Below are 26,828 nucleotides of genomic sequence, written 5' to 3'. Positions count from 1 at the left end.
GGCCAATTATGATACCTTCTGATCTTTTCATTGACCCACAGCTACAAGCAATAGCGTAGTGAGCACGGGTGAGTGGTGAACATCGTTTTCTGTCGGTTTATAGTTTGCTAAGATCTGCAGGTGGAAAATTCACAAGAAGACAAACATGGGAAACTAAAATTTTCCCAACTCCATTCATATTGTATATAGCTTGCAGTCAAAAGGAAAAGAGTCCAGTGATTATGACTTTTTAATAATTTTTGAGAAGTGGACAAAATATGACAAAGATGCCTGCTGAAAAGTCAGAGTAGGACACCAGCAGAAGATTTTAAATGAATCTTAGTGATGTCTCTTGTCTGTATGTTGGATTTCCTTTATGTTCTAATTAATCCTTTGGAGGCTGAATTTCAGGGAAATTTATCAAGAAATGCCAGTTGTAATCATGTGAAATAAAGCAGAGGAAGCTAGTAGTACAGTAACAAAGCATACAAATTACAAGGAACAGAGGCACCAACTGGTGGCAGCTTATTCAATGGAAAGAAAGCCTTCAATTGATTGCAGTCAAGGATTCGCACGGAGTGGTTGTTCTTTCCATTGCAAATCCATGATTACCTTATCTTATCTTAAGGAAAATCTATTCTGTATCAACTTTAGTTAAAGTAATGAAAGCTATAGCTGTGGATTACACATCAAGATGATTACTGACAGAGATTAGGGGACAAGCGTGGTTTGACAAGAACTTCAAGAGGTGTGGCTTTGATGTTTGTTAGTCCTGGACTGCCAGTCATGTCCACAGGCTCATTTGATGGAGTCCAGATGTCGAAAGCATGGAGCAAGCGGGCCAGCACCAGATGTGTCATTTGCAGGCCAAAATTTATCCCCGGGCACAGTCTTCTACCAGCACCGAATGGTATGAGCTCAAAATGCTGACCCTTAACATCAACGTCCAGGTGGCTGGTGATAAATCTCTCAGGCTTGAACTCTAATGGATCGAACCAAAATTGCGGATCTGTTTGGATTTTCCAAAGGTTTACTATCAGCCGGGTGCCTTTGGGCACATGGTAACCACCTATTGTGCAGTCTTCAGTGAATTCGCGTGCACCTGAGAGTGGTCCAGCAGGATACAAACGTAGTGATTCCTTTACGATGGCTTGGAGGTAGACTAGCTTATCAATGTCTGCTTCATTTACTAGTCTCTCCCTGCCAATCTGGATGTCCAATTCTTCCTGAGCCTTTTCTAAAGCATGGCGGTGGTTGAGCAATAGTGCAAGTGCCCAAGTTATAGTGACTGTTGTAGTATCAGTGCCTCCTACAAGCAGAGTCTGGAGAAAATATACAATAATGTCAGTGCCATTCATAACAGCAACTTAAACCACACGAAGCAATTTCGTTCTTATAATTTTCTTTTAAAGAAGATTGAGCCTAACAATTCATGCTTTAGCTCCCTGATTATTTGGGAACTCAGGTCGTCAGAAGGTCTAAGGTATGCTATTAAATGGATTCCCTAAGGGATAAGATGATTCTATTGATACCTTTTGGTCAAATAATCACTAATTAAGTAAAAACAATGCTAGTTCAGGAATTCTTACCATGGCTGTTGCTTTGGTAACGGTATTAACATCATATCCTTCAAGGTCAACCCCGTCAAGGACAGAGAGCAGCACGTCAATAAAGTCTTGCTCTCCCTTAGCTATTTCGCCAACAGTGTCTTTCTTCCTGAGATGCTCCTCCAACCATTCTTCCATGATACTATCCAATTCCTTTGCATTTTTCTTCATGGCCTTTTCATGTCCACCCAAATCCAGCCACCCAAGAAAAGGAACTGCATCCCTTACCACAAACAATCCTGCCAAACGAAAGAATTCCCTCATTGCCTTCCTGCACCGCCTTGCCTCATTCTCGTCGCTGGCCACACCAGCACCAAAAAATCTCTTCCCTGCAATCATCCTAAGAATCACGTTCAGGTTTAACTCCCCAAACCATTGCTTCATCTCAACCAAAACATGGCCTGACTCATCTTTTGTCTTGGTCCAAAGCTTGTACAGCTCTTTCACCGAGCTTTCCACTTCAGAGGCTTTAATATGTTTCAATAGCTCAAGCCTCCGGTTTGATAAAAGCTCCGAGGCTGTTATTTTGCGCATTTCGCGCCAGTATGCACCATAAGGGCTGAAACCAAAGTTGGCACAGTTATAGCCGAGGTAATTGCCTACTGTAAGTTTGGGGCGTGAGGACACAGCAACATCATAGGTGGTAAATATTTCTTTGGCCAACTCCGAACTACTAACCACCACAGCTGGGTGCAAGCCAATTCGGATGGTGAATATCGGTCCATACTTGTTAGCTAAGTCTCCCAGAGCTAAATATGGAAGCTGGGATCCTGCTAATACATGGAGATGACCAATTAAAGGCCACCAACCAGCAGCTTCCGGTGGTTTTTGGCCCTTCAAAGATTTTCCAGACCACCTGATCAAGAAACAGGAGAGTAGGAGTACAGCAAAGACTCCGGCAATGTTACTGGTTAGGTAAGGGAGGAGGGAATCAATATCCATTGTGGCTTGGATTGTTGGATGACAACATTTGGGGGTGTTTTAACATTTGGAATTAGTCAACACAAATAATTTACTCGAAAAAGAAAAAGATGTCATCAGTTGAACATAAGACAGTATTGACATGTTGGTTACATCTTTTATGTGGAGCTACTTTCAGATGGTTCAATCCTATCTACCAAAGTCCTCGTACAATCCCATTCATTTTGAAAGCTTTGAGAATATCAGTTAGATCGTTTCCAGAGTAGATCTTATCTTGATTTGATCATCATTTCTATTTATATAACAGCGAAACGATGCTATTTGCCAGGTTGATCATGAGAGTCAACATAGCCATATATTATACTATAGCAATCTGCAGTTATTTAATACTACCTCTTATATTTATTATATTATATTTAGAAGGTGCCCACATCATCGCAGCAAACCAGGAGCAGCCTTGTGCCCTCTGTGTTCATCAATACTTCATTGACTATTCTGAATGAGTTAAAAGAGTGATCGAATGAAGTTATTGAATTATAAAATTTCGAAGTTTTAACATTGTTTCGGCTTTCATCACAAAGACAAGAAAAAGCAAGATGATCAGAACTCAAACCACAGTATTGAATATAACAGAATATATCACGACATCAACTAAAATATTCCATTCTAGTTGGTGTTATTTTACTCGAGTTGCATCTCCAACCATATCCTCCATACCCTGATTACAAGGCATAGACATTAGCTGGGACACGGGGCTTGAGTAGAACCTCCAATGGGGTGGCTTTTGGAATGGTTAAACCTGGGCTCTCGGTCATGTCAACAGGCTGATCCAAAGGAGTTGATAGTTCAAATGCGTGGAGAAAACGAGCAAGTGTCAAATGAAGAAGTTGGAGAGCAAATGATGCACCAGGGCATGATCGTCTTCCTGAGCCGAATGGAATGAGTTCAAATTGTTGACCTCTAACATCAACATTGGCATGGCTTGTGAGAAATCTCTCCGGTACGAATGCAGATGGATTTGACCATACTCTTGGATCTCTTTGAATTTTCCAGACATTTACTATCAAGCGGGTGCCGGCTGGGACATGATAACCAGCAACGGTGCAATCGTTCATGGCTTCCCGGGGTCCCAGCAGAGGACCAGCTGGATAAAGGCGTAAGGTTTCTTTGATAATGGCTTGAAGATACACTAGATTTTGTATATCCGACTCATCTACTAACCTTTCCCGGCCAACCTGGAGGTCCAATTCCTCTTGGGCCTTCTTCAACAACTCAGGATTATTCAGAAGTAATGAGATGGCCCATGTCAGTGTCCCTGCTGTCGTATCAGTGCCACCAAGGATAAGTGCCTACAAGAAAATTGAAAAGAATATCAATCGAGAAGTAAGCTTGCCTAACAAAAGTAAGCTTATCAGGAATAAAGATTGCAAAAATTATTTTAATTCTCAATAAGCACAAAATTAAATGCTCCAACATGCTACACCAGCCAAGAGAAGGCCCAAAATGAACCATTCTAATAAAAACCAAGCAAATTAGAACCTTCTTGGGTAAAACCCACTGCTCATTGGGTGTCTTGTCCAGTTTTCGGCCAAAAAAATGCTGTTATAAATGAAACTCTGAACTCACACTTATCCTATTTCTTCAAATCCAACATACCAGGCATGTAGACTTGATGCTAATATCTGCATCATACTGAAAATTTGCGAGGTGACCTTCCTCCTGAAGGGACAACATTACATCAATGAAGTCCTGCTCCCCTTCAGCCTTGATTCCACCAGAGATCCTTCTCTGGCGATGCTCCTTTAGCCAGGCCTCAAGTAGATCATCCAACTCCTTGGCCGTCATTTTCATTGCCTTTTCATGACCATGCACATCTAACCACCAAAGGAGTGGAAGTGCATCTGAAACAACAAACATACCAATTAGACGAAAGAACTCTTTTATTGCCTTTTGACACCTTCTTGCCTCGCCATCAACACAGACAGCAGATGCACCAAAGTAACGTTTCCCAGCCACCATTCTAACAACCACATTAAGTGTCAGGTCCTCTAACCACTGTTTAAGTTCAACAAGCACAGGACTGGAACCATTGTCATGGCGTAAACTGTATAGTTCTCTTATTCCCATGTCAACTTCAGAAATGCGAACATGCTTGAGCATCTCAAGCCTGCGGTTTGAGAGAAGTTCAAGTGTTGCAATTTTTCTCATCTCACGCCAGAAGGGGCTGTAAGGTGCAAATCCGAACACAGCATAATTGTAACCCATGTGCTTTGCTGCTACTGTAGTAGGACGTGAAGCTAGCGCCTTATCATTAATTGTGAAGCATTCTTTTGCTAGTTCCCAGCTACTAACCACAAAAGCACAGCGACTGCCTAGGCGGATTGTAAATGCAGGCCCATACTCATCAGCCATTGCTCCAAGTGTTCGGTAAAGAAGCTGATCACTGCCGCCCAATAGGTGGAGGTGGCCAAGAATTGGCCATGCACCTTTTGGTTGAGGAGCCGTTCTAGTCTTGTCATCTGCATTTGTCTTTTGCTTTCCAAGCAATGACTTGAAGCAAAAGATTAAGGTGAGAAAGACAGCAATGGCACTTAATTGGAGAAAAGAATCCATGGTTCAGTAACTCACAAAAAAGAATTCATGCCTATTTATACGTTCAGCCCAACAGCAACTCGACTAAAGTTCAGCATGATGCGTGCCAGTGCCCAACATTTTCTGGCAAGGGACATGGCTTCCCCTCATCAATTTATTTTTCCTCTTATGAAGATCACAATCACAAGAAGATTACTTAAGATTGATTCTAGGATATCCTTTGGGAATAGTCAATCGAACTCAACCCAACTTCTGTATAAATACAGATATTAACCAATCAACGAAATATAACAAAGAGTTATCATACTCTTTATCCTCAAAGTCCATATGGATTTGCGTGTGTATGACTACAGAGAGTAAGAAGCCCAGAGCATTTAATTAAGTATAGATATCACCCTCAATTCCCATCGAAACATATCTAAAATATAATTTTGCATGCATGCAACAGCTTAGCCTGAACAAAGCAGCAGAATTGGGATGGTTTTCATCACTCAGTTTTTCAATAGAGTGACTAAACATCCTCCTACTGCAACTGACCCAATAATCTGAAAATTGTTTGTAGAAAACTGCAGAGCCCCACGGTAGCTCACTATTCCAGTAAAATGTTAGACTCTCAGCATTGTTTCGCTCGGGCCTTACAGATTATACACTAGGGTCAGAAAGATTGTTACCATGGTTTCTTCCATCGCCTGTTCTGTTTTAGTTTCTGGTGCAGAAACTAATCATACCTTTATCTGCTGAATATTCTTATGGTGCAAAGAGCTAAAGAATGTATTAAAGGTCTTTTTAACTCACCTTTAGACCAGCAAGCTGAATTGTTAATTCTTGTAAGTTCGGCACATCTCTGTCCATATATGTCATAAAACGAAATAACACAAGAAAGTCAACTCTCCCCTGCATATAAAACTCTGTAGTACTAATGTCTTAAGGTATACACATGCTGACTGCACTTTGGCCTCCACCTGGGTAGAGCTAATTACCAAACATGATTGCAGGAATCTTGCCACTCTGACATTTCTTAATATTCTGAGGCATATCATCACTTGTGTGTCATCTGTTCTTCACATATTTTTCTTAAATCCTGAATGCAATACTCCAGCGGTGCATTTCAATTATTAAAAGACTAATGTGATGGGTATAGGCAGTTTGGAAAACTAGACTTACTTTGAGAGACATATCAAGAATTAATTCAATTTATAATTTGCCGCTTGTGAGTTTCTCAATAGTTCCATCATGCAATTTTTCAGGCACAGAGCTTTAGCAGACAACTTAACACTAAAAGAAGGGTGTCATCGAGAATCTCTCTTCATATTTTATGATAGCTTGGGCATAGAGACAAAAGCAGAGCAAATGCCTAAGCCAGGTTGATGTTACACAACAGAGCAAGCACTGATTTCATCATTTCAGCGGAAATAATTGATCAATGAACAGGTCCAAAACAATAAACCAAAGCTCCCCTTTGTTTGAACAGTATACAACTGAGGGGTACAAACTCATCCAAGAATCAGAAGAATTTTCGCTCTGAAATTATTCATTCACATGCAAAAAGAAAAATGAAATTCTGGAGACGTGGAGCCCATCCAACAAGGTTTTGACAAGAAGCCCAAATGCACTAGAGCAATGGTACTTCCAGCAGCATAGCTAAACCAACAACTTTGTTTCTTTATATCATTTTGATGGAAATTTCTCCCAAACGAGGTCAGATTAGCGTGCAGCATGAAACATTTAGAACAATGCAATTAAAATATGAAACTTTTAGCCAATATTGACGTGTTCGCAGCATCAGTCACGCGATCTTTTGTAAATTTTACAGTATTCAGAGTATCCCTTCTGGTATGATTACATAATAAATGCTTAGCCAATATTTATATACCCCACTTGCCTTACATTTGATGATTATAATTTTCCGTATTACAACTCACGGTATTGGCCACAACGAAAGAATGGTCAGGAAATTAAAATGCCCCCATGATAGCATGCGATCCATGTTTCAATTTGGGACCACGAATCCACTGAAAAAAGATATGTACAATAACTCAACAAAATTGTATATAATTTTCCTGGGGACTGGGTGTACATGGTTACACAAAATTTGCAATTTATCTTGTACCCCAAAAGCATACTGTTGGAAGAGAAACACAAAAGGAAGTTAAAAACATTGGAAACAGAGGAAAATGGGAATCGCAGAGGAGAGCTTAAGACAAAAAAAGAAGCTTCAAAGAAAGAAATGGAAACAGGGTACGTTGGTGTTTTGTCCGAAAGATCTTTTTTTTTAACAGGATTGATATATGTAATGATAAACCGCATGGAAATTTCGCAGACAACAGTTAAAAAATTTGGGTTGAAATGATGGAAATTTTTGTCAGGAAGTTTTCGCTTTTGGTTCGGTGGGTGCTGGCAGACACAATTTCTACGCAACAGACAACCATGCAATCATCATCGACAAAACCAAGGACCAGTTCCAATTTCCAACACCACCTTTTCTTTTTTCTTTGGACCCCAAAGGCCTAATGGCGGATGCAGAGATTAACAGGCCCATAATAATTTCGATTTGCAGTATTGGAGCCCCACCTGGTAATCAGCACCAAGAACGGAGATTAGATCTGACGGGCCTCTTTTTTCTTTCTTCTTAGGCGGGCACAGGAATGAAGTCTCGGGTAATAAAAGACTGATAGCGACTGTGCGCCATATATCCAAATGAAAAAGTACAAGATTTCGTTTTCTGATTTCTTCCCTCCAGTGATGAAGATAGAGGCATGGGCACTTACACGACAACTAACAATGGCAAGGTTGTGTTTGCCTTTTTGTAAATGGCTTTTGTGAGCTTGTGCCTCCATTCACGACTCTGTCATATGTGACTTATTACAGGGTATCTGTATCATATCCTTTTCATTTTTTTAATTTCGATTTCGAAATTACCACAAGGTTAAATTACAAAAAGCATATATGGGTTTTCGAAAATAATGCCAATTAATCAGCCATATCATTGAGTATAGTTACTTTATATAGATTATTCCTCGTTTTCTTTGAAAGATTTGGTTTCCTTTTCATGAAAACAGGGGAGGGGGCCCTCAACCAAATTGGCTGTTAATGGAGAACTTATAACCACGAGCCTTATTTTGCCGACACATGTTTGTAACTTTGTACATGAACTATATGCTCCGTATAATTGGATAAGTGTGTTCTTCTCTTCTGTTTCCTGGCTAAGCTAATCAATCCAAAAGAAAAGAAATCCCAGTAAACAAATTTCACAAATCCAATTTATAAGCTATAGTCCATGGGGAAGAACCAGCCAAAGTATGGTGGTCCCCTGTAGCTTCTTCCCTGCATGTATCTGGAGTAATATGTAAGACACAGCTCGTTGTAAATTTGAAGAAGAACAATCATGGCCAGTCTGAATAATGGGGTCCTAAGAGAATGGTCACGCTTTTGTGAGTACGTACAAGTTAATTAATACATAGGGTCATTATCACTATTTTTCAGTAAGACGTGTTGTGTATATATGGACCCAGGACCCATGTCTTACCAAATCCTACGTTCAAACTTCTAAGGGCCAGAGCCCCCCAGAGCTGCCTCTCTTCGATATTAGCGTTCAAATCGTGGCTACAATAATCATCCACGGTCACGGAGGCATGCCGGGCCATACCCAGCTCAATGGTCAGAGAGCACCGAGTGCGATATTGATTGACATAAACTGTCCCAGATATTTCGCACTAGGGCTTGACCCACCTGTTCATTGTTGGGGACCCTCCTGGAAGGCTGCAGACCTCTAGCCAGGACAATAGACCATGGCCCATAACTACCAAGATGATTGTCTGGTTTTTACTATACTAGTTCTTGTTTTCCACAATGCCATCAAAATTACATGGAACGAGAGTGCTTCGACATTCACAAGGCTACAGCAAATTTTTTCATGTGATAAAGAGTACTCAGACGCTTTTTTTCACTTTTTTTTTCTCATTCCAGACAAAATTTAAAGAACATGGAACAAGCAAGTTCATGAAAGTTAGATATTTCCCCCCCGAAATTCACAGGAAAAAACATTATATTGGCTGGTTTTATAGTGTCTAACACTTGAGAAGGGTTAGCTCATTTGAAGATTCAGCGTAGTCCATTTGCCAGCTTGGCCTTCCGAGGGTGAATTCAAGGTTAAGGAACATGTCTGAAGGTGACAAGGAGCTGGAATCCAACCTCTCCTTCATTCTATCTGACACATGGAGGACTGCCTTGTCTCCATCCACCTATGGCAAAGCCAAAATTAATCATACGATTGATAACTAACACCATGATAGATAAACGAACTTTCTACACGTTCGATTTTGTTTCCGGTGATGCAATCATACCTTAACATGATTAGGTTTAAAAGTCAAGCCATTTCCATGGCTTGATATGCTCAAATTATTTGTCTTCGTTGAGGATAGCCATGAACCACTGCAAACGCATTCAGCATAGCAAACACCAAGTAAGAAGAAGATGTCACGTAAGCAAGAGGACGGATAAAACAAACTCAGCCCTGGCAACTAATTAATAGGTGAAGCCCAATCTCCCTTCATGTATAAGTAAATCTTTGCAACATAGACAGAGTGTGTTAGTTTTATCTAAAATGTGTAGAAAAATAGATATGATTGGACAGTTGATTATGATGTAGAAAAATCGATGCTGTGATCTAGTATATCTTCTCTTCTCTTAGGTTTTGATATATAACATCAAGACTCTAGCTGTAATTTGATTCTATATGATAATGTAGAGCATGGAAAAGCATGCAACTCTATGGTACTCTTGTTTTTATGGGATAAGCCAAGCCATCTTTTGGGGAAGTCAACAAAAGGAGGCAGCAAACAGCAGGGATACAATTAATTAGTAGTAATTAATTGCTAGATCAGCAAATAAGTAGAAAGGTCGTGCCAAGTTTAGGGGGTGATTCTTGTAGACTGTAGCTGAAGAAATGGCCGTCAGATTATGGCAGCATTGAGATTTGAACAAAATTAAGTCCTTGACTTTTAGAAGATGTTGGGATTAATACAATCGAAATCTAACGGGTGAGAGCTGCGTGGAAGGGCACACGTAAAAGCTTAGCTTATCTAAAAAAACCCTAGGTCATCTTCATCAAAATCTATGTACTTGAGACCCTAGTTAATAGAATGGTCTTATCTATCTACACCATAAACAATGACAGACAACATGTTGGACCGAAACAGTACTCCAAGGCCGAAGATATGTGTATATGCGTGCATGTACGATCGTATAGAGTTAATGCATTTTATCTTTAGCATTGTGAAGATAGAGAAGATATGATGCAGCTTGTTAATATAAAAGAAATTGAAAAGGAAACAGAGAGGAGATCGGGTGTTGCAGATGGCCTCACCTTTGGGTCCTTTGTGGTGTCGGTTGTGATGAGGGTGATGATGGTTTGAGAGAATAAGAAGGGTTGGTATCAGCTTTTCCGCATGATAGTCTTCCATCCAAATCAACAATCCCTGTCCTTTGGTTCAAACTCATTTCTGTCTGCCCTTGACCTGAAACACCCATGATAGATTGAGGCACTGCTCTTGCTTTATCAGACACCCAACAAATAATTCATATACAGACTCAAGTCAGTCTAATAGTTCCAAACGGTTCTGTTTTAGTGGGTAATAGTGGATCAAACGATAGAGCTTTCTGTCATACTCCAGCTCTTAAACAAATTAATAGAAATAATAGAAGATAAATGAAATGGTGTAGTCCTAGAAGGGAAAATCCAATTACCTGATCCTTTGTCAGTGCTCTTCACTGTTCTATACATCTGCATGAACACAGAACACCCATAGAGATAATGAGAAAAAAGTCTACATTGGTAAGATTACCATCTAGATGCCCTTTTGTCCTTACCCCTTGTTTCTCCACACCCACTACAGTTGAATCATAGAAATACAAATATAGAACACGATAAAGGTGCCAAAACAACTATGGAAAATCAATAAATAATAGTATTAACAATTCTGATATATAAGTTCAAAGAAATGAAGATTGCGCACAGTAACCCCACCTGCAAGTGACTCTTCACGTGAGCTAGGGTTAGATCCTTGACATTCATCAACTCTAAGACAGACTTTGGTGTTGCTCCTGTGACAGTTGCCAATGTAAAGATGTAAACTTGTTATGCTTTTTCCAACAAATATTTCCATTTTGCACTAACAGGTAAAAGAGAGAGAAAAAAAATGTAAATAGATTCTAAAAAACAAATTATAGATGAGAAGATATCTTAAATTGTGAAGTAGTATTACTTTCATGGCCTCCGAGAAGCTGGACTGCATGAACAAAATGAGCATGAAGGGTTGTAGTCCATCTCATTCTGGGAGCTCTGATGCTTCTTTTCACTCCATTAATCATTCTTGCATTTCTCTTGAAATCACGACTATAGATTTGAGGCTGATATTGATGCTGATGATGATTAAGGTTTCTTGGTAGCTGTAAATGGGGAGGACCCAAATCTGCCATTTCAAACCCTAAGCTCAACGTGGGCTCTCCAGGACCAGGATTACTGTATCCATTTTCATGGCTCAAATCGCTGCCGCTGCTGCCAGAATCAGTCGTTGAGCTCCTATCACTATAGATTGATTTTCTTGGTAACCCATCGTAGGCCATTTCCTTAGCCTTACAATCTGAAACGGACGGTGGGCTAATCTGCAAGGATAGATCAGGCAAAGGCGTGATTCTCATTATATTGTTTGAGCTTGTGAACATGAGGAAAAGGTGAAGATCTTAGTCAAAAGCCCTGCAGGAGATGAGCAAAAAAAAAAGAAAAGAAAACCCTGCAGGAGGTATATGCTAGCAGAGACAAGAGATTAAAATAGAGAGAATGAATGAAGAGAAGTGTAAGCAAGGCACTGCCAAATATAAAAAGAAAAAAGGAAAGGAAAATCGACAGGAAAAAGGGGGTTTAGAACTTCGAAGGCAAAGAAATGAAGACAGCCGAAAAGGAACGGGAGGGGAAGTGTTGTGATTATATCATGAGTGCCTCATGATTTGCATGGGTGTTGTGGGAGAAAGAGCGAGCAAGGGAAGAGGATATAGGCTTTTTACTAGGATCCCTCTAGGGTTGATAGAAAAGATCAGATGTAAAATAAAAAATAGACCCAGAGACTAAGGAATTCCAGAGACTACAACCAGTCAGATTTAAAAAATGCAGGAACAGAGAAAGTAAGTAACAGAAGTTTTTTTGGGGATGATGGTTTGAAGGAAAAAGTTAGTGAAAAGGGCAACTTGTGAATTTACGGATGCAGAAAGGATCAGAGGACCTTTCCCCTAGAGAAACAGCAAGTGAGAGAAAGAAAGAAAGAAAGAGAGAGAGAGAGAGAGGAAGGAGGGGTCGGTTCCTCCCTTTTCTTTATAATGGGGAATGAAAAAGGAGGTGCAGGGATGTAAATGGTGGTTTATGCAGGGGTTGGTTGGAATTCGAGAAAACAAAAGCACAAAAAAAAGGGTACTATTCAATGGAATATTTGGAATGGAAATTGAGTCTTTCTTTCTCTCTCTCTAGACAGTCTTCTCTCTACCTTGTTGAAGGATCGCGACCCCCCATTTAAATTCCCTCCCCTACTCTTTTTGTGTCCATTTCCACATTATCTTACTTATTTATTTTCCTAGCTTTTCCTAGAATTAGAATATTCCCGTTTTCATTTCTTGAACAAGGATTGACTGGCAGGCCAAATATATATATACATGTTCTCATCCGCTGCTTTTATTAGGTCTTTTCCATGCAGACGTGGCATAAACCCTCTCACCATTTTTTCTTCCTCTTTGAAAGCTTACTGCCTAACAGATGATGTTAGGCTTAAGCAGCTGCGACGTTGATATCATCTTTGACAGATTTAACAAAGCGACAAACTTAATTAATCACAATAATTATCATTAATTCCTTGCTATATATACCAAAACATACTTACCCTTTTTCTCTTGTGTTACCATATAACCCTGATTACTATTAAGCTACTGGATTTTATGCTTGAAAGCAGCAAAAACAGGGTAGTAGAGGTAGGGGTTCGCCCCAGATATACTACAAACTCGTGATTAAACCGACCATTGCCAGCTCTCGAGTCAAGTGCCCTATAGGAAAACTCTTGTGCTTAGAGTAGTGTTAGAGTCCTGCTGGGCACGTAGGAAAAACCCCTGGAAATGCCAATGAGCATCGGGCTGTACACGTGCGAAGACGTTGCCTAGCCAGAGATCAGAAAATTATATGTGGGGGGAAGAAGTGCAAAAATAAATTGGTCTTGTGAGTAATAAGGAGGGAAGGAATATGGAGCAGGGACTATTAAGAGAGGAGCAGTGTCAGATTGGCTGGGGTGTCCGGCGACACCAGGGTCGCAGACCCACATGCAACTCTTCCCTTGGCCTATATTCATTTTAAAATTTTGTACTGTTTACTTTCCCACGCGCCCTTAGTCCATTATATTCAAAATAGTGATTTTCCCCATAAGATTAATAGTTGATTCAAATAAAATAATATCACTTATCATTTATATTACATGATTCTGATATGTTATGTTGATATGTCATTATAGATAATAACGTAATATGTTATTATGATATGATGATATTGTTACGTTAAGTATTTCAGACATAAAATAAGTAGGTAGGTAGGGAAGTTCTTCGGTGGCTAATAAGCAATGGTGTTACATATTTCATCAAATTAATTTTTTGAGAAGAAGGTAATGGTTCCGTGATAACATGTCCATGTAATATATTTTCACCCTTCATACTCGTGCAACGTCATAAAATGATAAATAATATTTTAATTAATAATTAATCATAAAAATTTAATTGATCCAAAACAAAATACAGAGACTTGATTAAGGAACTTATTTAGATTTTCTTAAATAATTCAAGATATTCTTTGAATATTATGTCAGAAATATACTTATGTAGTACAAATTTAGAGTGTAAGGCGCGTTTCGAGCACATGAACGGAAGCAAGTAGGAAGGGGAAGACACTGCCCCAACTTAAGCGTTGAATTCAACGGGTAGTATTTGTCTAATGTGTAAGCTACCCGGATGCCCAATATTCCCTCTCCGTGTCCAAATATTCCTGTTTGAACCTAAAACCGCACTCCTGTCGAGCCCCACCCGCGCGTGGAAACCCGCAAACCCAAATTTATGAAATAATTAAAAAAAAATAAACAAATCATCATGTAATAAAAAAGACCATATTCCTCGGCGTCGACATGGTTCTGATCACGTGACCTTACGGACGTGACCTTGTCTAGGTCTTAATCTCTTCTTTTGTTCTCTTCTCTTGTTCTTTCTTTCTCTAACCCCCGTTTTATTTGCTGAATTTTCCCCTTAATTTATTCCCATTTCTCGAACCCCCATGGCCCTCTTCTCCCTTTGTTTAATCCCACAAAAGGGGCTGATCTAACAATAACAACAAGATGACTAGAAGGCAAAAAGATTTAATTAATATACTATGATCGTGTTTAAATGCCTTTAATCATTTGTTAATAGTTTTCCAAGCCATGGTCAGCGCCTGATGCGCTCTAGATTCTCCGGGAAATGGAAAACTCTTTTTGGTTTCTTCTGCTAGTTTATTCGAGTACCTAGTGCTCTCTCTCTCTCTCTCTCTCTCTCTCTCTCTCTTTGTGTGTGTGCCTTTGGATTATTGAATTAATACGTTTGCAGTGGGGTAATATCCGGTCAACATGTCTCTCTATGGCTCACTTGCAATGTTGTCAAATGCTTTGGGCTATATTCCATATTCCATGTGTTTGTCTTATAAGAACCCTTTTTTCTATTCATGAAATCTTTCAACATTACTCTCATGGTTTTTATATGAGTTTTGGAGTAATATATCTTGTAATTTTTAATAGCTAGGGTTCAAAGGACCTTCCCCCAGTTGGTAGCTATGGTTTTAACATGATGTGTAAATGTTTTTTAATGTGATGTTTGTCCGCTTAAATAAGAAGAAATGATATGGTTGCAGTGCAGATGAAGCAAGAACAGACATGTTACTATTGTTAATTACTACCAAATTATTTGCTGGTAAATGCCTGTCGGCCACCAAAGAAAAATAAAATTCAAGGTCCTAATCATAGCTTCATACCTAAATATGTCAAGCCTTCCTATAGCTTAGCTAACCCCACATTCATGGTCATCTAATTTCTCACCAGTTCTGTAAATCACATGCATGACTACCCAGTTGTACAAAATTTAAGCCTAAAACAACACTAAAAGATCAACTTGATTCAGCAAAGTGTGGGTAAGTTTTGATTTTTTATTCTTTGGAGTTGAACAGAAGATCAGTCCAGCATTAAAGACCAAATACTGATCTGCAAATCATGCAAGTTTCATTCTTTTCATATATAGTTTGTCTTGGAGATTAAAAAAATGTCCATTCCATTGGGAAGAATATTAGCTTCTTCATGGTGATTCGTGAGATTAGGTTAGCAGGGCATGTGTATGTTTGCTTTGGAATTTGAATATCACCTTCTCCCACTCTCTTTGAGTATTTGCGAGAGAAAGACAAAAGAGAAAGGAAGGAATCACCGAAATCAACGCCGTTTAGGCTGACGTGCGCCACGACATTACATCACATATACTATATACAAAACAAAGAGAAACAAAACCCCAGGCTCCCAATCCTTTCCACTGGTTCCTGTAAGAATTTTCTTCTGTCTTAATCTGTATGACACTTTTGATGCTCTTGCATGACAGAAGAAAGCAGGACTGTAACTGTAATTAAGATCTTAATCAGCTAGAAACTACCCAACTTGGTCAAAAACCATCATTATAAAGTTCAATAATTGATCAATGATGGTGAATGTAATTCAAAGAGATCAGATGGGTTTACGCTAACTTTTTTTGCCCGCAAAAAGGGGTAGGTTCAATATATCAGAGCAAAAGATAGGGTCCCCATAAAATTAATGAAGTCAATTAGTACCTTTATTTACCAAGGTGAATGAAGTCAGACCCTACGCAACCCTAACAATTTTTTTTGTAGCGGCTGAAGCCTCAAACTAATAAAATAAAGTCGAACACGATATCAGCCCTTGAGACTTGAAATCTTATCTTCTTTGTTTATATATATTTTCTACATAGATTTTGAATTCCGATCTTGATGCTACTATCCTAGAGCCTCACTAATTGGTTTGTCAACTTGCCTCAGCTCAGCTTGGTGATCATCAATACCATCACGAAAGCGAAATAGAGTACTGACCATGCTGTCGATCGACTCAGATATTAAACAAAATTTGATCAAATCGAAATTCAATGAAGAATGGCATTCATTCAATTCATTGAAGAAAACCCCTTTTATCTGGTGTTCTGAGTCTCAGTCCAAGGATGGTTTTCGGGTTAAGTGTAAACTGAAAGCTGATGGGAATTTGCAGGATGCCTGCCTGCCTGCCTGGCCACCTAAGAAAGCAAATAAAGAGACCTGTCCCCTCTTTCTCCCTTTATATATCATATCATCGATTTAAATGAAATTTGGAATTGACCCCAAGAAAAAAAAAAGAGAAGAAAGAAAAAGATGGTACAAACCATCCTAATGCATGAACTGGAAAAATGATAGAGTGGAGCCGAGCAATTAATCAGACAGAAAGGATGCAGCAAGGGGCAGATGGAGGCCGTATCAGTTAAAAGTAGCCTAAGAAACACTCTCACAAAAAGCAGAAAGTGAAGATTGTAAATAATTAGGGTGGGATGAAGATGATTTGTCATGTGTATGTAGGGTTAGTTCCCCCATTTGTATGGGGTTTTTTTGCCCACAAAGTTTCAACAGGTGTATTGATCAGTTTTCTTGATTAAAAACTTGGAGCTGGGATTGTACTTTTGGGTCACATGACCCACTTCCAGGGCAGATCATGTGCCCTCAATCAGTTCTTTGTTGGGATTTCACAGTGGCCACTCAGAAATCGTCTGCCCCCCTCATAAAAGTCTTGATGCAGTGGGAAAAAAAAAGCTTACCCGACTAAATTAAATGGTAAATCAAGAGAGTCAAATTGATCATATTTTATGTTGTAATGGGTAGCTAGTAGCAATTAATTTACCCAGAAATTACCTACCTCTTTTAGTTTAAAGTGTTCCTAGCCAGGCATCTCGCAGTTCTTCCTTCTGAAGCTGGAAAATTGAAGTAAATGCTGTTAGGATGTGACTTTATCAGTACATAGATTGATCATAGATTCATGCTCTTTCTCAGGTTATCATTAACAGGAAATAAAAGAAAAAGAACTGGAATAACTTTGGAAGAATGCGATTGTTGGCAAATAACCTGTCAAAAATTTTCTCCCACTCTGTGATCCCACTTTTTCTCAGTCTTAATGGGGTTATCCTCGAGGTCATTTTCCATTTCCCAGAGTGGTATGGTCGTCATCTATATGCAAAAGATAGGAAAAATACAAGGAAAACATGGCTTCATACAGCCAAATTTTGTGCTGCTCATTCAACATAAATGGCAAAAGGGTGAAGAGCTAGCATTGCATCTTGATGACCTCATGCACAGTCCTATCTCCGATTCAATGGAGTAATAAATTCCCTTCCCTTCCCCCTATTGTATTTTCCGGGAGGATAACTTTGTCAACATTCCCGTGACACTGTCTTTCGTATAGTTTTGTCATGGACCTCAAGGACCACATCTACACACAATCGTTCTTTCATCTTTGGGTCCAAAAAGCTTGTGTGTTTTTTTCCTCACCCTTTCTCTTACCTTGTTCTGACCCTTTCTAATATTGCCAGAAAGAATGCTCCTTTTTCCTTGTCAATTGTCAAACACCTCATTAATAGAATGTGAGAAAACTAAAACCTGACAATGTCAACATCAAGTAATTAAAATTCTTCCATTTCCCTTTCATGAAGGAATAAAAACATCCCCATGACGTATATAAATTATTAGATTCAAAACCTTTGAACTTTATACTGAAAAAGCATTGTCAAGATGACCTTAATACACATTTTTCCCTGTTAAATAATTACCATGAAAATGACTTCAACACTAAAGAGTAGTGATTAGAATGGTCAGCTTTCCAGTTTGTCAACAGCATGTGCCAGCTCTCTAGCCTTTTAACTTCTTGTCCAATCTCCATGATCAGGCATTGGCTAGGATGGCACAATGAATAATAAAAGTACATACCAAATACCATAATTTTGTTTTTATACTGATAGAAAATATCTTACCGGCTAAGACAGGCTTTAATTTGGGACATATATACATATATAAGATCAGTTTAAAAAATTTGGAGTTTGATGGTTTCCTTTCTGGTGGCTTGAGAGAAAAAAACAAGCTGACAAATTCAAATGAAAATCTAGAAATGATTAAGACTGTTTAACCCATTAAGCAGATTGAATCCAAGTGTAGCTTGGGAAGAGCCTCACAGCAACCAGCCACCCCTAGAATAATAAAGTGGTAATCTAGAAGCCCAAGCTAGGGATGATTAGTCATAGATAGAAATGGTTCAAACAGAGAAAGGACAGCTTGAGATATGAGACGGCCCTGGAATCTCATAAGTTGATATTGTTAAATGAAGTATCGGTGGAAAATGTTTGGCGATGGGAAAGGGCATTAACAATCATTTGTAATCTTTCTCGACACATAATTACAAGATTACAAGAACAAAATTTTCGATTCACCCTTCGATTATATTTCAAGAGAAACAAATTCGTTCATTGATAGATTGACAAAAACCGAGACCCTACATAAAAGGTATATATTGTCATATTTCAAATGATGGACAAACGAAACTTCAAATATTGCTGGGGTACCATTATAACACCAAGAACACCTCAAGATTAATATGTAAGATAAAGACAATGGCCAAAAAGTAGAATCATCAAAGAAGTCCTTCTAAAAAGGTCAAAATGTTGTTCTAGGAATTAGGATAGGATTAAAATACCTATTTACGGTTTCGGTATTCCTGTAATTTCATTTTCAATTAATAAACGAAAATATTACCTTTTAAAAGAAAATGTACACTGAGCTACTTAGTAGGTCATGCTCGTATTTATACCAAATCAAGAAAATTCCATTTAAAACAAAAAATAAATTAAATCGATTTATAGTTTAATTAATCACTTTGAGAACAAGTATAAACGTATGCAAATTGTACTAACGTATAAGTATGAGAAAATGTGCAAACCCCTATTATAAAATGACTAAATTTCCATCCAAAAACTAAGTAACATTATAAAATCAAATACCAAATTTAAATTAAAATATATCTAAATTTTAATATGAAAATAACAACATTTACGAGATGAGAAAAGTTATCTTTTATTTTATAATTTCGTGCTATTCCCACGGGCTCATAACCCAGAAACCGGTGTATTAGAGCCCAAATAGCTTCTTGTGGGCCTATATAACCCGAAAGATTTAGCCCAAACCCGGAATAGCTTTTCCAAGGGGCCTGAAAGGTAGCGGGTTCTTTCCCGGCCCAATATGAAAAAGCTATGCCTCGTTCTTGTAGAGCAGGGTCCGGAATGTCCAGGTAGAAATCTAAGAAGAAATTCGTCAGAAAGGAACAAGAGCGAGACAAACAAATCATCGCTTGCTCAGTAGAGTTGCGATCAGATTGAAACTTAGGGGAAAGAGGAAAGGGGGGAAGAGAAATGACGGTGTTTCACTTCTTCAACTGTGCGATTCTCACCTTCGGCCCTCACGCCGTCTACTACTCCGCCACTCCCTTGTACGTCCCTCTTTTGCTTGATTGCTACCTCGTTTTCATGTGATTTTGTGATCTATGAATCGATTGAAATCTCTGTATCTCTTTTTTTTTTTAATGTCTTTATTTCGTAATATGTAATGAAACTGGGCTCTAGCGAATCTCAAACCTCGATCCGTTCGTTCGAAGTTGGAAAACGAAGTGTCTCGATCGAATAGATTCCTTTTCTTCTCCGCTATAAGAAAATTGAGCTAAGATCTATAGAAAAAATTATCTACTATCGAGATTTTTTGAAAATTTAGTTAAAATTGTTGAGGAGAAGTGTTTTTTTCTACCATATTATAGCATTTGTTAACATATAATTCTGTCTATTCACAGTAAATCATGTTTATGCAGATCGGAGTATGATACTCTTGGTACCTCTGTTAAGGCTGCCCTTGTTTATCTCGGAACAGCTCTGGTAAAGGTCAGTAGAACTGGTAAAATAAATGTAGCTGAATTACTGGTTAAACTGTAATCTCGTGTTTCTTATGGATGCTGTTTGGATAGTTATTTTGGTTTTCTTTATATGCTGGCAGCTTGTTTGCCTGGCCACGTTTTTGAAGGTGTCTGAGAATGATGGCTTTGATCCATACCAGGTATTTGTATTTCCATGTTTTTAGTTCTGAAATTGGGAGCTACATGGAGGAATGCGATTGTTGCGCTAATGAACTTGTTTAGAAATTTTGATTCTAGATTTTGGCAGTAGGATGTAGTTTTTGTGGATCGGTTGAAGATAACCCAGATGTTAAAGTTAGCTAGAAAATAATGTGAAAACTTTACTCTCTTGTCTGCAGTTTTGCATAAGGGTGTGTTAGTGATGTCGCCTGTAATACTGCCATGAGTCTTTATGAATGTCTATGAATAGCAGCTTATTAACAGTTGTATTGCTTATGCATTTTCAGGAACTTTTGAAAGCACTGATTGGTTTCATAGATGTTGCCGGACTTTATTTTGCCTTAACACAATTGTATCACAGGAACATCTCTCAAAATCATAAATTTCAAGCTGTTGGACTTGGTGAGTGTAATTGACTCGATCATTTGAGTTGAGATTCAGCTTTGCCTGCTTCCGAATAACCACCCCCCCCCCCCTCCCCCTGTCCAAATACAAAATAAAAATGGAACCTTATTTTGCTTTTTATGGTTTTTGACCCTGAAGATCATCATTCATCAGATCATCTAATTTAAAGATGAGTTGAATCACTAGGAGCAAAGCTTTATCTTTATTACAAGTAAATTAAATATCATAATATTAATAGAATGGTCATACTAAATTCAGTTCAAGAAGCTTGAAATCACTTAGTATTCCATTTTGAAGTATCCGAAGAGTAATACATTGATCTGGATTAGCATTGCCTCTTCTGTTTTTAGTGAATATTTGATGCTAGTTTTGCCCTGAGGATTAAAATTTGAGTTCAGTAATGATATGCCTAATAGATGGATAAATTTATATATGATAACATCGAGATGAGTTTCATCTAGCTGATTTTTCATGGATCTTTTCACTTGCCTTTATAAAATCAGCACAATGGCTTATTTCTTTCCATGTGGATAGGATGGGCATTTGCTGATTCTGTTCTACATAGATTGGCACCCCTTTGGGTGGGAGCTAGAGGACTAGAATTCACTTGGGATTACATTCTGCAAGGCCTGGAAGCAAATGCTAATCTGGTATGTTTATTTCTTTAATGGTTGGAACATTTCTTTTGCAGCTGTCTTGTTGGGCATTCTCGATTCTATATCAGACAACAAGTAGTTTATTTGGAAAGGGGTTGAGAAATTAGAATAATGATTGTGTAACAGCAAGATTTTAGAATTGTGGTTTGTTTAAGCAAAAGCAAACTTACAATTTATCTCTCTCCTGATGGGCATCTCTATCCTTTTCTCACTTCAGGTGTTGAGTATATCTCTTGCAGCATTGGGATCTTTGATGTGGCTTCGCAAGAACAAGCCCAAGACTTTAATTCCCATAATATATGCATGTGCTGGCATTGTTGCAACCATGCCATCCATTACTAGGTCTGTTTTAACTTGTCACTGCATCTGTCCACAACTTTCTCCTCGTTTCTGCTTGGCCACAATTTAACCTTCTCGTGACAATTTTCCTTTGCTAAATTTCCGCAGCTATCTAAGGCGAGGATTGGGATGGCACTTTCCAAAGGTGGTGGGCTTTGAATTGTTCACATCTCTGGTGATGGCTTTCATTAGTTGGCAATTATTTTCAGCATGCCAAAGGCCCTCTGCATGAGGACCACAGCTTATTCCCTCCCCCCGCCTGGTGATCGAAGAGATGTTTGATAACTATCAATTATTCTTTCCTAATCAGTTCTTTTCCCCCAGGCTGCTTTGTTGTCTACTTTTAAAGTTCAATTATCATAACGTTAGTCCATAGATTTTACCTAAGGCACAAAACTTAAATTTTGTATCTCCAGGAAAGTAGAGAAAAGATTTTTGATGTAGAGTTTGGTAGCTTTATTGTTCCGTTCCTTTACCACAAGGACCCTTGCATGCTTAACACAAGTTTCAAGAACAGGGCAGTTTCTCTTACATGCTAATTTATTCATGTGATTTCCCAATTATTTCTCTCCCTTTGCCATAGGCACTCCCTCTAGTTCAAGCCATCGTATAGGAATTTTAACTGGCATTACGCTGCAGCCGACGATTAAATTATCACCAAATTCATAAATTAAACAAAAAATGAAATGCACCTCTGCTTGTGGAGAAAATGCTTCTATTTAAGCATTTGATTAACGTTATTGCAAGTTATTAGAAGTTTCAGATGATACCCACCATGTTCTCTGATCATACAACCAAGAAGAACTCACATCAACATTGCAGGCAAAGACAAAGTCCTTGGAACAGAAGTTGTTTCACTGATCAGATTCCTCTAGGGATGCTTCAATACGCAAAAGAACAAAGCCAACTGCAACCCCGATCAGAACAAGCCCGTTCATGATAACTGCGATGTTGAAAATCTCATCCGCTTTGTTGCATGTAGAGGACAACGCTCCCCCACCTGTTCTTCCTTCGCCATGCGCCTTCTTCAAGGAGCTGATAACATTAGCAAAGCACTGCTCAGTGCACCGTGGCAGGCCGAGGGAAACCACGTTGTTGTTGCTGTGTGCTTTCAGACCTCCATAGGAACTCATTCCTCCAATGTACACCACTTTGGGTGTTGTCTGTTTGGTTTTGTTGCTGCCGCAGCGAACCACTGCGCCACTGGTTGTTACCTGAGCAAGGACAGCTGAAGTTGTTGCCATGTCAACCTATCTTGCGATCAAGAAGCTTCGCTTAACAAGAACCTCAAAGGTACTTACGAGATAAAAAACGAAACAAAGAAACTGGGATTACCTGTGAGTTTGATCGTGCAGGATTTTGCAGATAGAAGGAGATGGAACAACAGACAATACCGTTTCGAGGGGAAAGCTGTGGTTTTAGATTAGGTTGGCTGAATTATGATTGGCTGGCAAAAGATGAGATGAGGAGATGGGCCCAAGATTGGCATTGGGCCTTTTCTTGTTCTTTCATGAGAGATTATAAGTTTCTTTCACTTACGTATTTGTAAAATTTGCATAAGATTTTACACGTAACAGGTACAGAACCAACAATGAAAGGTAAAACAGGGCAATGGCTCCGCTAGAGATTCAAGAGGTTTGCTACACCGCAATAAACCAAATCAGTCCAGCAGCAAATCTTACGGATATGGAAAGAGATAAAGAGTGCTACAGGACATTAACCATTTGTACATATATAATTACAACTTGATCGAGTTTCCCGTTGGCAATAGCAAATGCAGATTGATAGCCTCATAATACTACAACTTAACAGTGTATCAGACATCTAGAGCTGATATACCTATAGATGATGCCAGGACTGAATTGCACGTTTTGGGACAACCTTTAGTATGACGCAGGGTGCACTTGGATTAGAGGAACTGGTGCTTGCAGAACGCGAAAGATGCTAACATCCAGGATCATTGGTTTGTTTCCTATGTCGGCAGGCTCAAATACACACGCATCATCTTCGTCCAAGTTGTTGTCGTTAACAAAATTCCTCCAACCACCAGAAAGCCCTCCACAACCACGATTCCTGTGATAATAAAATCTGGTCTTCCATGTCTGCTTGTTAATACGTAGAATCACATCTTCGTTTTGTTTTGAGAGATGTTTAGCCACCCATGCAGTAGGGATTGCCTGAATGGACCAACAATGCAATACAATAAACAAGGCTGAGCTTCAACACAATCGTCTAATTTGAATGGAGAAACAAGGCATATGTACAAACCACAAGCTACCAATCTCTTTGCTCGTGTTAATAAATTGGATGAATAAAAGAAGTAGCAGACAGTCATGGAGAAAGGGAAAGCACAATAAAACCCAAAGTTTGATCAAATTCAGGATGGGATTTTACCATATAAAATCGTCTTGCTACATGTGTGGGCTTCATAACTACCATAAAACCCTCTCTGGGTAATGCTTCCTGCGCCATTAGAAAGACATTTGCTTTCTCAACTTGAGTCGCACGCCTTTTACGAGCCGTGTGCCGGGGGCTAAAGACATCTCCATCCATTGATGTATGGTCAAACTCTAAATCACCTGTGAATTAGGGGGAAAAAGAGAGTACAACATCAGTCACCCAGTTTGAGTTTCTGGCAAGGCCATATATACGTTTTAGTCATGCCACAACACACATTGCTAAATGGTCTAACAACAAATGAGTATCCAATAAATCACCAAGAACTTCCAGAAATCATTGCAAAGATCCTAATATTCCAGTGTCAACAATAAAAAGTGAGAAGCAGGTGTCAAAAAACATTAAATCTACCATGGAAAGCATATTTTATGTATAGCAAAAGTTTTGGAAGTGCTCCTACCAGTTTCAACCTTCACTTCTGCAGCAAAAGTAGTAAGATCTTTGCCTCTGAGGCTCTTCCTAGCAGGGATGGACCTAGTAGAAGAACCCACAATTCGCAGTTTCTTATTTGTAGCTGCAGAGGTGATAGGTTGTCTTGATGGCCTCGTGTCAATGTTATTGTTAATAGATTTTTCTGGACTGCTTTCAAGACCACAGTGTGAAGAATTGTGCACAATTTCAACAGGAGTTTCATTCATCTTTCTTTTTGTTTGGCATCCGCTGTCATATTCTGTATGCCCACACTTCCTCACAAAATAAGATGCTGCCTTCTCACACAAGCTCCGGCCATCAAACATCAGAACATCAAATTGGGACATTCCATTGTATTTGAAGATCATCAAGTCATTCTCCACCAAAGAATGGTCTTTCACAAAAATTTTCCATCCACAATCGAAGAACAAGGTATCACCATCGGCTTTCAGTCCCACATCCCATATGATACCACTAGGACCCTTAAGAGTCACAGTTTCTGGAAGCTTTTGCTTCATATTCTTAGCAAACTTTTCTGGTACTTCCTGCAGTTTCATGCATCATTCAAGTGCAAGGTGAAACTTGAATTTTCTAGCAAAGCACAAACCAAAGAAAGGTAAAAATGATTGGCAAAAGCCAAAATGTAAGATGCCATAAGTGTAACAGGGGAAGGAGGATAGGCATGCAGACATGGAATGACAACAAGATAACTCTTTCTCCCTTCAGATTTGCAGCTTGATTGCTAGAGAAAAAGTTCAAAAATGCATCCTATTGGTAAAGTCAAGGGATGAACTACGTACTGCGGTGTTCTTGATCTTTAAGATTTCCACTTTCAACTAAGCGAATTACAGCAATCAAAAGACAAAACTAGACAGCCAAGAGAAGAGGTAGTGCAAGACGGGAACTTACAAGCCGCTGAAGGAAATCACCATGGAGAAATTGAGAGAAATGAATAGACTGAAAATGGGTCCAAAAGATTTCCTCTTCCCAGCTCCTACAATCCTTACAGGAATCTCCCATTTTGCATACCCAAACAGCTGATCTGCACCCAATATTCACCAGAAGAAAGCTAACAAACTAAACTTTTAACTCACCTTGAAATACAAAGATATGCTCCGGCTTCACGAGAGTAACAGTTAAGAGGTCACAGATACATACAGAAGCAAATGGACGAGAATCCTCGACTGTCTAAACGAACCCCCAGAAAAGGAAGGTTATTAATGAGCGAAAGTACGGTTCACCTAGACATGGTTCTGTATGAGATAAATGCTTTGCTTTTACTTCTTGTTTCTGTAAAAGGCATGAAGAATCCCAAAGCGGCAAGCAAATGAGCAAAAGATTATGCATTGTGGTTGTACTTGAGACTTGGGAGTAGGAGGCCGGGACTGAGAGAAGTACTCGAGGAGAGTGTCATCTCAAAGAACGAGCCTTTCCGAGTGTAACAGAACCATGTGCAACACACTTGGCGGTTGGCACTCCACATGTAACTAAGTGGGGTTCTGAATCTACTGTTTTGGCTCCGGGGACTGAGCTCCCACTTCCCCCATTATGTTTGGTCTGCTGGATCTCTGTCGACTCTTAACGGGTGATACTACTTTATGAACAACATCTCCGGGATTCCAATCATGAATTTCAATTAATAAATTAACATATGATAGTGAAAACGGGTCCAGTAGATGTGTCCTCTTGCCGTTTCGTTCTACCCTTGCTCGAGTCCCTCATTTCAACAGACAAAAGAAAGAAGAACTAAAAAAGATTCCTTCCATAAAAGAACAGAGCTTAGAGGTTAGATCATGAAGTGAACCAAATAAGCTGAAGCAAAAATCCCAAAGCAGAGACTTGGTTGACCGAAAATGCCTAGGTTGTATGTGCATGTAATGATAAATGGTCAATAAAAGATAGCTCAGTTTTTAAGAGAAATTGGCGGCCCCAGTGACAGGCAGTACTGATGATTGACACCAGCCGCAACCACTCTCCATGTCCAGTCGATTAATAGCTAAAAACTATAACATTGAACTACTGCTAACCGGCAATTTCCTTTCTCGTCAAGATGGGATTGGAACCGGATCAACTAGTTGCAGATTAGATCTTAGTTCATGTGCTCCATAAGATTTTCTGGGGTGACTGAGAAAATTGTTGATTTGCATTAATTACTGGATGATATCTTACAAGTTAAT

General features: G+C 39.1%; 6 protein-coding genes across 6 annotated transcripts; 1 reads left to right on the top strand and 5 right to left on the bottom strand.

Annotated features, from left to right (window-relative positions):
• On the bottom strand, positions 396-2,866 carry LOC18591294 (cytochrome P450 CYP82D47). Its single transcript, XM_007017342.2, has 2 exons — positions 1,569-2,866; positions 396-1,301 (listed from the first exon to the last, which is right to left on the bottom strand). Exons 1-2 carry the CDS (start codon positions 2,526-2,528, stop codon positions 678-680), a joined length of 1,584 nt encoding a protein of 527 aa, XP_007017404.2. The 5' UTR covers positions 2,529-2,866; the 3' UTR covers positions 396-677.
• LOC18591293 (cytochrome P450 82C4) lies at positions 3,077-5,120 on the bottom strand. The gene is made up of 2 exons (XM_007017341.2): positions 4,164-5,120; positions 3,077-3,856 (listed from the first exon to the last, which is right to left on the bottom strand). The coding sequence occupies exons 1-2, from the start codon at positions 5,118-5,120 to the stop codon at positions 3,230-3,232; spliced, it is 1,584 nt and encodes a 527-aa protein (XP_007017403.2). The 3' UTR covers positions 3,077-3,229.
• Positions 8,997-12,639, bottom strand: LOC18591291 (probable transcription factor KAN4). Its single transcript, XM_007017339.2, has 6 exons — positions 11,363-12,639; positions 11,125-11,201; positions 10,845-10,881; positions 10,465-10,615; positions 9,443-9,530; positions 8,997-9,340 (listed from the first exon to the last, which is right to left on the bottom strand). The coding sequence occupies exons 1-6, from the start codon at positions 11,820-11,822 to the stop codon at positions 9,167-9,169; spliced, it is 987 nt and encodes a 328-aa protein (XP_007017401.2). The 5' UTR covers positions 11,823-12,639; the 3' UTR covers positions 8,997-9,166.
• On the top strand, positions 19,537-22,322 carry LOC18591290 (transmembrane protein 147). The gene is made up of 7 exons (XM_007017338.2): positions 19,537-19,750; positions 20,123-20,192; positions 20,305-20,364; positions 20,671-20,785; positions 21,323-21,438; positions 21,662-21,786; positions 21,892-22,322. The coding sequence occupies exons 1-7, from the start codon at positions 19,674-19,676 to the stop codon at positions 22,013-22,015; spliced, it is 687 nt and encodes a 228-aa protein (XP_007017400.1). The 5' UTR covers positions 19,537-19,673; the 3' UTR covers positions 22,016-22,322.
• LOC18591288 (B3 domain-containing protein REM16) lies at positions 22,482-26,773 on the bottom strand. Its single transcript, XM_007017336.2, has 5 exons — positions 25,561-26,773; positions 24,641-25,196; positions 24,178-24,362; positions 23,119-23,960; positions 22,482-23,033 (listed from the first exon to the last, which is right to left on the bottom strand). The coding sequence occupies exons 1-4, from the start codon at positions 25,669-25,671 to the stop codon at positions 23,667-23,669; spliced, it is 1,146 nt and encodes a 381-aa protein (XP_007017398.2). The 5' UTR covers positions 25,672-26,773; the 3' UTR covers positions 22,482-23,033; positions 23,119-23,666.
• Positions 22,638-23,027, bottom strand: LOC18591289. The gene has a single exon (XM_018125460.1). It carries the CDS (start codon positions 23,025-23,027, stop codon positions 22,638-22,640), a length of 390 nt encoding a protein of 129 aa, XP_017980949.1.

This window comes from Theobroma cacao, chromosome 8, assembly GCF_000208745.1.
Source record: "Theobroma cacao cultivar B97-61/B2 chromosome 8, Criollo_cocoa_genome_V2, whole genome shotgun sequence".
Lineage (NCBI taxonomy): Eukaryota > Viridiplantae > Streptophyta > Magnoliopsida > Malvales > Malvaceae > Theobroma > Theobroma cacao.
The sequence above is the reverse complement of the archived record's forward strand: the minus strand, read 5'-3'. Positions and strand labels throughout refer to the sequence as shown.

Bases quoted from the DNA above. Each gene is read 5' to 3' on its own strand.
- LOC18591294 (XM_007017342.2), bottom strand. From the start codon at position 2,528: ATGGATATTGATTCCCTCCTCCCTTACCTAACCAGTAACATTGCCGGA. The intron at 1,302-1,568 runs GTAAGAATTCCT...TATTTTCTCCAG, and splicing joins TTACCAAAGCAACAGCCATG to ACTCTGCTTGTAGGAGGCAC.
- LOC18591293 (XM_007017341.2), bottom strand. From the start codon at position 5,120: ATGGATTCTTTTCTCCAATTAAGTGCCATTGCTGTCTTTCTCACCTTA. The intron at 3,857-4,163 runs GTATGTTGGATT...ATTTTCTTGTAG, and splicing joins GCATCAAGTCTACATGCCTG to GCACTTATCCTTGGTGGCAC.
- LOC18591291 (XM_007017339.2), bottom strand. From the start codon at position 11,822: ATGTTCACAAGCTCAAACAATATAATGAGAATCACGCCTTTGCCTGAT. The intron at 9,531-10,464 runs GTGAGGCCATCT...ATGCGTTTGCAG, and splicing joins ACACCACAAAGGACCCAAAG to TGGTTCATGGCTATCCTCAA. The intron at 9,341-9,442 runs GTATGATTGCAT...GCTTTGCCATAG, and splicing joins TTAAACCTAATCATGTTAAG to GTGGATGGAGACAAGGCAGT.
- LOC18591290 (XM_007017338.2), top strand. From the start codon at position 19,674: ATGACGGTGTTTCACTTCTTCAACTGTGCGATTCTCACCTTCGGCCCT. The intron at 20,193-20,304 runs GTCAGTAGAACT...ATATGCTGGCAG, and splicing joins TCGGAACAGCTCTGGTAAAG to CTTGTTTGCCTGGCCACGTT. The intron at 20,365-20,670 runs GTATTTGTATTT...ATGCATTTTCAG, and splicing joins ATGGCTTTGATCCATACCAG to GAACTTTTGAAAGCACTGAT.
- LOC18591289 (XM_018125460.1), bottom strand. From the start codon at position 23,027: ATGGCAACAACTTCAGCTGTCCTTGCTCAGGTAACAACCAGTGGCGCA.
- LOC18591288 (XM_007017336.2), bottom strand. From the start codon at position 25,671: ATGGGAGATTCCTGTAAGGATTGTAGGAGCTGGGAAGAGGAAATCTTT. The intron at 25,197-25,560 runs GTAAGTTCCCGT...ATGAAACTGCAG, and splicing joins GTGATTTCCTTCAGCGGCTT to GAAGTACCAGAAAAGTTTGC. The intron at 23,961-24,177 runs GTAAAATCCCAT...TGGTCCATTCAG, and splicing joins TAGCAAGACGATTTTATATG to GCAATCCCTACTGCATGGGT.